This window comes from Mus musculus, chromosome 15 (assembly GCF_000001635.26).
Source record: "Mus musculus strain C57BL/6J chromosome 15, GRCm38.p6 C57BL/6J".
Taxonomy (NCBI): Eukaryota; Metazoa; Chordata; class Mammalia; order Rodentia; family Muridae; genus Mus; species Mus musculus.
In genome coordinates, this window is record NC_000081.6 from 8,243,746 (window position 1) to 8,256,101 (window position 12,356).

The 12,356-nt window shown below is 42.3% G+C and overlaps 1 protein-coding gene across 16 annotated transcripts in view; it reads left to right on the top strand.

Annotated features, from left to right (window-relative positions):
• Positions 1 to 12,356, top strand: part of Cplane1 (ciliogenesis and planar polarity effector 1) — a 102,134-nt gene that overhangs the window by 74,721 nt on the left and 15,057 nt on the right. For all 16 annotated transcript variants that reach the window (XM_011245335.2, XM_030248797.1, XM_006520001.3 and 13 more), the window contains 6 exons: positions 58 to 167; positions 476 to 668; positions 864 to 1,016; positions 3,161 to 3,510; positions 7,232 to 7,319; positions 8,404 to 8,568. In XM_011245335.2, the coding sequence (XP_011243637.1) occupies positions 58 to 167; positions 476 to 668; positions 864 to 1,016; positions 3,161 to 3,510; positions 7,232 to 7,319; positions 8,404 to 8,568 (1,059 nt within the window). The remainder of the gene's footprint in view (positions 1 to 57; positions 168 to 475; positions 669 to 863; positions 1,017 to 3,160; positions 3,511 to 7,231; positions 7,320 to 8,403; positions 8,569 to 12,356) is intronic.

Consider the following 12,356-nt stretch of genomic DNA (forward strand, 5'->3'; position numbering starts at 1 on the left):
AAACTTAATGACTACAGACATATTTAACCTTTCTGACTTTCTTTCCTTAATTTCCAGGCCATGAACCTTTGAAAGTTCCACAGCTTTTGATCCCAGACATATATCTAAATGTCAGACTTCCCAGTGGAATAGCAGAGAAACCTTTGTCTCCTTCCCCACCTCACATGGTAATAGCCTTGGTCTGTGCATTGGTTTTTAATAATAACCATGTGTCAAAACTTACTATGCTCATCCATATAGTGCCCCATTTTATGGGTGAAATGAATGTAAAAATCTGCATACCTTTGTAAGAAAATTAGTTTAAGTGTTATGCCCTCTAGTACCATAAACTGCTGCTTTCTCCAAGTTAGGCATGCGTCCTCTTGTTAATATTAAGAGGAGTGTGAACTGTACTGCCACCACCCCTTTTATGATCCTCTAAAGTAAAAAGAAAAAGAAAGAAAGAAAAAGAATGTTCCCTCTGTGTCTGACTCAGGCTGGACACAAGTATATAGATGTGGTTGACATTGAAGCTGACGATCTGTTGGGATTACCTGCCTGTGAAGAGCCTTCAGATGAAGTTACCAAGCAGCAAAGTCACCCTCCACACGCTCCGTCTTCGGCAGAGTTACATTGTATGGCAGCTTCCATTGTCGATGCCGCTCCTCCTCATACTTTTCAAAGTCAAGGTAATATTTTTTCTTACTTTAAAACAAATTAAATCACTAAAATGTCTTTAGCTAACATTCGTACCCTAAGCCTTTTAGATCTCCTCCAGATACATTTCCCCTTGGCCTGCTGCTGTTCACATTTGGAAATGCTCTGTTGGCTTTCCAGATGCCAGGCTTAGACACTGACCCTCAGAGTTTGTGTGCTCTTGATAGAATCTGCAAGCTCTACTCGGGGTTTAATTTCTGAACCTGCAAAAGTGACCCAATCCTGTCAGAGTGGGGAAAGCTGGAGAAAAAGTGTCATCGAAGCAAAGGAGCCTGAGATTCCCTCAGTGGCGCCGCCGTCTGACAGACAGCAGGACAGAGGTAAACAGCCAGGGCGTGCTGCTGCATGGCCTGCGCTCCCTGCATTCCTTTTACATAAGATAGAAGTGTTGCTACTTGATCTTTGCAAAAGCACTTGAAAGAGACAGGGTAAGGTATACAAATGAGGTGCAGCCAGGGCTCCAAGCCTGGCACCCTTAGTAGTTTGCAAGGAGACTTCAGATCTACACCTGCACACCTTTCCCAAGGTGATAAGGCTGGAAATAAGCATCTTGTTAGAGCCCTTTAGTATTTTGATGTTCTCAAGGAATTCTCATCTTTGAAAAGAAGGGAACTTCTGGGCAGTAATAGCACTTATGCTTTCAAGCCTGATAACTTGAGGTCAACCACAGATCCCAAGATCAAAGTGTCCTATGACCTTCACACTCACAGGGTGCCATATACGCTTCCCACTCTGCCCCCACCCCCACCCCCCACCAACAAGGTAAAATACATGTGTAAGAAATTCTGTAATAGTACAAAGGAAATACAGGGACATGGTAACCAACTAGTAATGTAGGTTTTTGGTTTTTTGGTTTTTTTATTTTATTTTTGACATTGTAATATAATTATATCATTGCCTGTCCCATTTCTCCCTTCAGATCCTCCCATATTCCCTTTCTTGGTCTCTTTCCAGTTTACAGACTCTTTTTCTTGAATTGTTCATGACTATGTATCTCTGTATAAGCATATATATTTCTAAATTCAACCAGCTCTTTTCCTTACATGCCAAGGCCATGGTTTCTGCTGTATTTTTTTCTTTTAAGTCTGTGTACACCAGATCTTCCTGAGGGAGATAAGAGGTAGTACTTCAGGCTGCTGAGAACTAAGATTAATAGACAGATAATAAAAAAAATGAGAGCCAGCTGAATCAGGAGTAAGCAGGGCAAGATGAGCACTAACAACATCTTCTCTTGGGAAGGCCCGACCAAGACTAGGGCCAGAGACCATGGAAAAAGCACCACTTAGATTTCTTTATAATTCTCATTTTTCAGAGTACTTCATTGCAAACCTTGAACTCCATAAAACTTCTGTGAGCTAAATACAGTAGGCAAAAATCTGTTTTTGATGGCTTTCTCATTGTGTAACTATTTAGGGACCCAATACTAGGAGTGAAAAAGTAATTGCAGATTGTCAGCCTGTGGAGAAAGGAAGACAGAGAGTAAAGGGATGCTCAGGACAGACTTGTCAGTGCTGTGAGGGGTGGCTGCTGACATTCCTGAGCAACACAGCATCAGCCATCCTCAGGTGGTTTAAAGGAGAGAGACCAACGGTGATGGTTAACTGCACTGAGACTGAGGATTGCGTGTAGTCATGCAGTTTTGTGAGCCTGCTGGGTTTGGGACGTTCACTGTTCTTAGAGGCAGATATAGTATTTGTTGAAAGGAGTAGCAAGAACTGAAGGTTTAGAGGTAGAAGAAGTCTGCCATTGTTAGACACAGGGAAAGTTGTAGACCTTTAGAGTGAAGGCAGTAGAGACACATGGAAAGGTTTTGGGGAGAAAAGTAACATATTTGTGTTTCTAATACGTCCTGTGAGAGAGACTACCCAGGAGAAAACTAGGATATTGTTTTGAGGTCAGTATTCTGAAAACACAGTGGAGCAGGATAAGCCTGGAGACTGGAGGCGGGACAGTCACCAGTGCTGGATGTTTCTCGGGATTGGAGGGAGAGCAGCCCTAGCTTACTGTCAGGCTGGGAAATGTGGTGGGTATGTGGAAGTGCAGGTCCCTCAGCTTGGAACCAGGGAAGAGGCAGCCGGCCAGAGAGACAGTGAGTCGGTCTTCAAGGTTCTCTGCTGCCCACATTCTGCAGGGAGTCAGCAGTAGCCAGCGCTGAATCCAGCTTTTACTGCCTAATGCTTTGTTCCCAAAACGTCAGAGAGAACCTGTTGCTTTAGACGCACTGTGTAAAAAGGTATAAAGGTGCAGTTCAAATTGCTGTGTGAGTAGAGCTTTGTGGGATTACATTGGTATAGGACTTTAATTCAATACAGAGAGACACTTCAGAAGTGTAGACACTGAATTGAATTTATAAATTTCTTAATAAGATAGATGTGAAAAGTTAATGGTATATTGGCTTAAAATGAGAATGTCCATGTTGGCTTTTTTCCTTTAATAAAATTAATGTTGATCTTTCTCTGTTTAGATATACTAGAACAAAACTTCCAGTTCAAGGAACAGAGTACAAAATTGGACTCTGTGGGACAGTCCCTGCTTTGGACCCTGCTACAGAATGCCTCTCCTGCGTGTCCCACACCAAGCCCTGCTGTGTGTCCCCGTCCAAGCTCTCCTGCGTGTCCCCCTCCAAGCCCCGCTGTGTGTCCCCCTCCAAGCCCCGCCGCGTGTCCCACTCCCAGCCCTGCTGCTCAGAAGTTTGAACATCTTACTGCCAAGCTCCAGGAGATGGATGAGCAGCTGGTAGCAGTGCAGACCATGGCAGAAAATATAGAGCAAGACTTCCCTGCATCTCAAGTGCTGAATCTACACTGGGAAAAGGTAGCATTCTTGTTTTCTGGTGGTTTTGTGTGTGTGAGAGCCTGTGGTGATGGCTGCAATTGAGTTATTAGATATATAGAACGATTAGTATGAAAAAATGTTAGATATCTGACTGTTAAATAACAGGAAAAGATTAAGCTAGAATTTTTTTACCCTCAGTATTGTTGACAGGCTGGATCAGCAGTTCTCAACCTGTAGGTTGCTGACCCCTTTGGTGATTAAACAACCCTTTCACGGGATCACCTAAGACCATCAGAAAACACATATATTTACATTATAACTAGTAACAGTAGCAAACTTAGAGGTATGAAGTAGCAATGAAAATCATTTTATGGTTGGGAGTCACCACAACATGAGGAGCCCTATTAAAGAGTTGCAGCCTTGGAAGGTTGAGAGCCACTGCATCAGGTAATTATGTCTTTCCCTTCTTCTGTGGCTCTGAGGTCATTCATATGTTGGGCAAGTGCTCTGCCGGTGAGCTACACTCCAGCTCTGGATACTCGTGTCTTCCTATGTATTACAGCGTATTTGGTTGGCAGCACCGTGGGCTTCACTCACTAGGTTCCAATAGCACAGCCCAAGTAATAACAATCTGATGATATCCCTGGCATTGTCAAACGTCCCGCGGCTGAGAACACCCACCATGAGCTTCTAAGTAGGGAGCCTATGCTCCCCAGCAGGGAAAGACATGGGAGCTACACACACACAGTGTGATTTGGAAACACTGCCTTCAGTGGAGTGTCCTCCTCCTCTCACAGACTTATAACTTCACAAATATTGCTCATGTAGTACGTAAAGGCACTTGTCCCTAAGCCTGCCAACCCCATTGTTGCCATTCTGTGTCCCCAGAGTACACATGGAGAGGAGAGAAGGGCCTCCTGGGGGTTGTCCTTTGTCCTCTGCATGAGTGCCATGCCAGTGAGTGAGCCACTCAGTGCTTCCCATGCGGTCTGATAAGGAAAAGGTACTAAGTTAAGGTGAGAGTACGAATGAGCTCTCAAAGGACATTATCTCACACAAGCATGCTCCTTTCCTTGAGACACGGAGTCTAGGATATAGTCCAGGTTGAATGATCGCGCTCGCTCTCTCCCACCCCCCCACCCCTTTGATTTTTCGAGACAGGGTTTCTCTGTGTATCTCTGGCTGTCCTGGAACTCACTCTGTAGACCAGGCTGGCCTCCAACTCAGAAATCCACCTGCCTCCCGAGTGCTGGGATTAAAGGCATGTGCCAACACTGCCAGGCTAGGTTGCTCTCTTGAATTTTCACAGGATAAATTTTTATATAATCATAACTAAAGAACAAACAGTAAAAACACATTAAATATCTTACAGTTTAATCTTGAGAATGCAGAGCAGCCTGTAGGATGACGGTTCACCTTTGACTCACCTAACAAGCATTCCAAATTGCTAGTGTGCAGCACTTTAACAAATTTACTGAGCTTACAGAATTTTTTTTTTTTTTTTTTCAAGACAGGGTTTCTCTGTATAGCCCTGGCTGTCCTGGAACTCACTTTGTAGACCAGGCTGGCCTTGAACTCAGAAATCCGCCTGCCTCTGCCTCCCAAGTGCTGGGATTAAAGGCGTGCGCCACCACGCCCAGCCAAAATGTATGTTTAAATTTATTTTTAACTTGCCCATAAAAATATACACCATACTTATTAATCAGGTACCATTTGCCATTTTGCAGGTATGTATTATGTAATACTGAAATCCCACTAAACCTGTCTCCTCAAACACTCATCATTTCTTTGTGATGAAACTTTAGGAACACTTTCTTCCAGGTTTCTGACATGTACAGTACATTACTATGCTCTGTAGTTGCCCTAATGTGCCGCAGCAACAGCAGCACACAGTGTCTGCCTTTTGTGTAACTCCGTCAGTTATTTCTCAGCCCCATCCCTTCGTCACGGCAGTTTCTCCAGCCTCACGGTTTCTGTGAGAACAACTGTCTGCACTGCCCCAGGAGACTGAAGTCGTGTGCTTCTCTTTCTGTAACATAATCATCTTCAGTTTTGTCCATATTGGTATGGGTAACAGGGCTTTGTTGTTTTGTGTCTGAGTAGAGGTGTCTCTTATGTGTCCTATATTTTCTCTATTTGTTCACCCATTTTTTAATACTAAGGTTGTTTCCATTTCATGGTATTAGGGTCAAACTGTGTCATCCAGAGGCTTGATGGTGAGCGGGTGCTGAAGATGTCCACTGCATCTGATGTCTTAGGCAGGGCAGATCTTACAGGCCACCTATGCTAAAGCTGTCCATTTCTGGACTTCTGTGAGTGGTACAATGACCACCAGAATCCAGATGTTTCTTTTCTATATATTGAATATTTGCATATGGGGCAGCTAGATTTCATTGTAGTTCTATTTTTAACTTTGTGAGGAATCTCATAGTGTTTTCCATAATGGCTGTTCTAATTAATATACATTCCAATGAACAGTATATCCCAAGAACTGCCTTTTTTCCACATCTTCATCAGCACATGTAACATGTAGTCTTTTTGACAATAGCCATTCTTACTGGAATAGGTAATGTATACTGTTCTTTTAATCCTTACATATTAAAAAGTTAAGATTAAGCCAAGCAGTGGTGGTGCACGCCTTTAATCCCAGCACTTGGGAGGCAGAAGTGGGTGGATTTCTGAGTTCGAGGCCAGCCTGGTCTGCAGAGTGAGTTCTAGTACAGCCAGGGCTACACAGAGAAACCCTGTCTCAGAAAAACAAACAAAAAACAAAAAACAAAAAAGTTAAGATTAAACATGTGGAATCACATAAAATGTGACTAGATCATTACTAATAACGGTATTGTGGTATTTACATGGTGTGTTTTTGTTTGGTTTGGTTTGGTTTTTGGTTTTGGGTTTTTTTGAGGCAGGGTTTCTCTGTGGTCTTAGCTGTTCTGGACCTTCTTCTGTCTCCAGTCTCTCCTCAAACTCAGAGCTCTGCCTGCCTCTGCCTCCTGAGTGCTGGGTTAACACACATAAGCGTGCACATGTCCGAATGAATCTTGAGCATCAGACTAGTCCTTGATGGCCTTTTCTTCAAAGACTCTCTTTGAAATTGCCTTCTGAGCTCATAGTAGAAGTTCGCTTAAAGTCAGATACATACAAGTCTATATGCACACACATATATAATATATGCAGTCTTAAGTAAGCTTATAAAATATTTCCCTATGACTTTTTAAAATATCTGTAATGTTATTTATCTCTCCTTCCTCCCCTCCCGCTTGTATTACCCTCCTTCCTTCCTTCATCTCCAATTACAGTGCTAACATTTTGATTTGCCAAGTTTAACAAGATAGTTTGCAGGCCTGGATGAGTCAGGGGGCTAGGACACCATGAGCAAGTACTCACTGGGAAACACAAGAACTTAAGTTGAATCCATGATCTGGTGCTGTGGAAATTGCTCACTCTCTGGGCCTTGTTTTCTCATCTGGATGTAGAAGACTTTGTCACAGTGGTGGCTAACTTTCTCTTCCATTATAGAACCAGCTCAAGTCATCTCCTAACCCTTGTGAGATGTCACACCAGTTTGGCTGTCAATAGTAAAAATTTCTTCTTCATGATCCCCAGCAATTAGCTCAGACTAGATTTTACTCTGTTTCTTTCATTTTTGTTGTATTACCTAAAGTGCTTGAAATGTACATAGAATTGTGTGATATTTTGACATTATCAGAGTTTAGCATCTCAGCAGGTGCTTTGCTGTGTTTCTTTTCTTTTGCAGGCTGGACTGGGGAATCATGTTGGATTGTCTTCCGGCCCTGACATTGAAAAGCTACTAGCTTCAAAGGCCATCAGCATTTCTGAAGAAGGTTTGTGTTGGTACCAGGGCTGGAATTGAAGTCTGGCTTCAAAAAAATCCTTCCTACGTGTGAGCTGAAGCCATGGCTCCCCATCCTGCACCTATTCTTTTTCTTTATTTTTATGTTACGTTATATGAGTGTTTTGCTCACATGTATGTGTGTACCACATGTGTGCATCCTGTGTCTGTATCTGCAAACATCCATCCTCACTTCCATTCTTCATTCTTTCCAAGTCTGTGACTGGTGAGTTATCTCCATCTTTGAAAATAGCTTTACTGTCAGCTGACTGTAGAGTTTCCACCTTGTCTCTGTCTCTGACTCTAGCGTTTCCCTCATTATTTGAAGGCATTATCCCAGTATTTTTTGACTTCTCTAATGGTTGAATAATGCCTATGTGCTGTTAGTCTATTTGCTGCTTTAAAATTTCTGGTTGCTTTAAAATTTACCTTCTACTTGATTTTTTTTTTTTTTTTTTTTTTGTTTTTCTTTTGATACAATGTCTAGGTGTGAATTTCTGTCTTACATCTAGGTAGAATCTCCACTTTGAAGATTTAACATTGGGCAGTTTGTGCTGTTGCCATCTCCTTCCCCTCTGTTCTGAAAATGCTTGTTAGGTTTATTTTGGACCTTGCTCTGTTTCTTTAATTTTTTTAAACTTACATGTTTGTTTATTTGCTCGGGGGGGTGGGGCAGTGCACACCTGAAGGTCAGAGGCTGAACTAAGGGAGTTGTCCTCTCCTGTGTGAGTCCTGTCCGACCGACTGACTGAAATTCTCGTGCTTGGCAGCAAATACATTCTTCTGCTAAGCCATCTCACCGGTCCCTGGTGCTGCTGTGTTTGTTTTCAGTGTGTGTGTGTTTAACACTTCACAATTTCTTAGGGTTTAGGGCTCAGTGGTGCCTTCCCCAGCACTTCCCCAGACCTGCTCTAGCTCACTAACTGCTGTCTGTTCGCTGTCCCAGTGGGTCACTGTTTAAGTTTGCTAACTATCTTCCGTAGTTAAAACGTTGTTTCTAGATCTTACTGTTTCTGCTGTGGTTTCCTATCTTTTCCCTTTATGTTTTTCATAATTGTATGCCTGCATTGGATTAGTGTCTTTGCAGACTCAAGAGGACGTGGAAGAGCAAAAGGATGCAGAGGAAACTTCAGAGACTGAATTTTCAGAAGCAGAAAATCATTCTAGCCAGAAAACCTATGCATGCCCTTCTGTGGGGTCTGCTGCTTGCTCTTCTGTGGGCTGGAACATCCCTTCTCCTGGTACTGTTCTCACTTCTTAGATTTATATGTTCTTGTGTTGCATTAAAGTGTTACTGAACTGCACCTGGGAGGGGCACAGGTATAAAGGGTTGTGAGTTAATTTTATAATATTCACTTCAGGGAAGAAAAACATTTTAAACATGCCATTCAACATAAAAAAAAGTCACAAACACTTCAAACCATCTATAGTAATTAGTATTATTTAATTTTATAAACATTGAGATGTTAATTATTAGAATGTTGACATTTAATTTATAACAGTCCTATTGGTTATTTGCTGTGCCCCAACCATGTACTGTTTCTTGCACAGTTCCTTTGTAAGGTTGGCGGGGAGGGAGGAACGCCAGCCATTATTCTCACTGCACAGCTGAGACTGAGGTGTAGACAAGGGCATTCCATCATGTAGATAATAGGTGTAGTATTTCTTACAGAACCCATGGAACCTGGATAAATTGAAAATATTTTCCTCTAGTATTTAATGTATGATTTTAAACTTGAAAGAAGAAATCACATTACTATTTTTTTTAATAATAGAGGAATTCAGGGCCTTAAGTAGGAGTCTCCATCCAGTCTGGCCTCTTGTGAAAGCGTAGTGTCATTTCCTCACTGCCATGGTCATTTCTGACCACAAAATAGCTTGGAGTATTCTCTTCTGCAACTTACATTAAAAAAAAAAAAGTTAATAGAAAATAATGACTTGTGCTATAAGATCGAGAATCGACAAATGGGACCTCATGAAACTGCAAAGCTTCTGCAAGGCAAAAGATACTGTCAATAAGACAAAAAGGCCACCAACAGATTGGGAAAGGATCTTTACCTATCCTAAATCAGATAGGGGACTAATATCCAATATATATAAAGAACTGAAGAGGATGGACTCCAGAAAATCAAATAACCCCATTAAAAAATGGGGCTCAGAATTGAACAAAGAATTCTCACCCGAGGAATACCGAATGGCAGAGAAGCACCTGAAAAAATGTTCAACATCCTTAATTATCAGGGAAATGCAAATCAAAACAACCCTGAGATTCCACCTCACACCAGTCAGAATGGCTAAGATCAAAAATTCAGGTGACAGCAGATGCTGGCGTGGATGTGGAGAAAGAGGAACACTCCTCCATTGTTGGTGGGATTGCAGGCTTGTACAACCACTCTGGAAATCAGTCTGGCGGTTCCTTAGAAAATTGGACATAGTACTACCAGAGGATCCAGCAATACCTCTCCTGGGCATATATCCAGAAGATGTCCCAACCGGTAAAAAGGACACATGCTCCACTATGTTCATAGCAGCCTTATTTATAATAGCCAGAAGCTGGAAAGAACCCAGATGCCCCTCAACTGAGGAATGTATACAAAAAAATGTGGTACATTTACACAATGGAGTACTACTCAGCTATTAAAAAGAATGAATTTATGAAATTCCTAGGCAAATGGATGGACCTGGAGGGCATCATCCTGAGCGAGGTAACCCAATCACAAAGGAACTCACACAATATGTACTCACTGATAAGTGGATATTAGCCCAAAACTTAGTATACCCAAGATATAAGATACAATTTGCCAAATGCATGAAACTCTAGAAGAATGAAGACCAAAGTGTGGACACTGTGCCCCTTCTTAGAATTGGGAACAAAACACCCATGGAAGGAGTTACTGAGACAAAATTTGGAGCTGCGACAAAAGGTTGGACCATCTAGAGACTGCCTTATCTAGGGATCCACCCCATAATCAGCTTCTAAACGCTGACACCACTGCATACACTAGCAAGATTTTGCTGAAAGGACCCTGATATAGCTGTCTCTTGTGAGACTAGGCCGGGGCCTAGCAAACACATAAGTGGATGCTCACAGTCAGCTATTGGATGGATCACAGGGCCCCCAATGGAGGAGCTAGAGAAAGTATCCAAGGAGGTAAAGAGATCTGCAACCCTGTAGGTGCAACAACATTATGAACTAACCAGTACCCCAGAGCTCTTGACTCTAGCTGCATATGTATCAAAAGATGGCCTAGTCGGCCATCACTGGAAAGAGAGGCCCATCGGACACACAAACTTTATATGCCCCAGTACAGGGGAATGCCAGGGCCAAAAAAATGAGAATGGGTGGGTAGGGAAGTGGGGGGGAGGGTAGGAGGGACTTTTGGGATAGCATTTGAAATGTCATTGAGGAAAATACGTAATAAATAAAAAAAAAAGAAAGAAAATAATTGGTTGACTGGGCTGGATTTTAATTTTAGAACCAGCTTTAACATTCCCAAAGACACTGCTTATGGAGGAAGAAGATGGCAGACTGAGTGTAACTATTTAGAATTTAAAATGAAGAATTGTGGTTAATGGAGAGTTACACTGATTAATTCTGCTTAATCATTTTTGAAGGCAGTCCTAAAAGAAGATTCAAAAATAAGGGTTAGAATAACTCCTTGAAAGTGTTCCTTATGGGGCTGGAGAGATGGCTCAATGGTTAAGAGCACTGACTGCTCTATCAGAGAACTGTTTTCAATTCCCAGGAACCACATGACAGTTCATAACTCTAACTCCAGTTCCAGGAGATTTTGCATCCTCACACAGACATACATGCAGGCAAAACACCAATGCACATAAAATAAAAATAAATCAACCTTAGCTGGGAACCCAGCAATTGGAGGCAAAGGCAGGTGGATCTTTGAGTTTGAGACTAGCCTGATCTACAGAGCAAGTTCTAGGACAGCCAGGGACACAGAGAAACCCTGTCTCAAAAAAAAAAAAGAAAAAAAAAAAAGGCTTTCTTTAAATATAGCACTCTTCTCCTGTCTGAGAAAAGCCATCCATTTCATTTCTTACTCGTCACTTTGCAAACTGTGTACAGATTTATAGGTACTGTTTGAGGATTAAATCTGCAACCAGAACTCATGCTGTAGATCAGGCTGGCCTTGAACTCGTAGAAATGAATTCTCTGCCTCACAAGTGCTGGGGTTAAAGGCTGCACCACCATGTACAGTTTACAAGATGTGTGTTTAGCGCACCCTGTCTTTGAGTTATGTTGTTGTCTCCTAGGAGAAAGTCAGTATAAAATAAGCAAGGTGCTATCACTACGGATATCATCTTAGAGCCATGGAAGGCATCTCACTTTTCCTCTAATTAGTTGCTGTTAAGAAATCACACTTGCGCCAGGCATGGTGGCTCACGCCTTTTATCCCAGCGCTCGAGAGGCAGAGGCAGGCGGATTTCTGAGTTGGAGGCCAGCCTGGTCTACAAAGTGAGTTCCAAGACAGCCAGGGCTACACAGAGAAACCCTGTCTTGAAAAAAAAAGAAAGAAAAGAAATCGCACTTGCCAGGCATGCTGGTAGATACCTTTAATCTCAGTGCTTTGCAAGGCAGGTGGATTTCTATGAGTTCAAGGCCAGCCTGGTTTATGCTGGCCCCAGACACCCAAGGCTACACAGAGAAACACTGTCTCAAATCAAAATTTGTTTTACACTTGCCAGGTACAAAGCAGGAAAATAAGCGCTTACACTGAGGGATGGGAATGGAATCTAGCTGAGTTGGTAGCGTGCTGAGCCTCGCATGCCCAAAGCCTCCAGCAGACATAATGCAGCTGTGGTGGGACACGCCTGTGAGCCCAGCACTCAGCAGACAGATGCAGAGCCATCAGAAGTTCACTTCTTCCTCTGTACACAAAAAGTCTGGGACCAGCTTGGGATACATAAGACCCCATCTCTCAAAAAGAAAAATCCTTGACTTAGGGATTAAGAAATAAAATATGTTCTTTTTTTAAAAAGCCAAAATTCTTTTATGTTGAAGCACATGCTT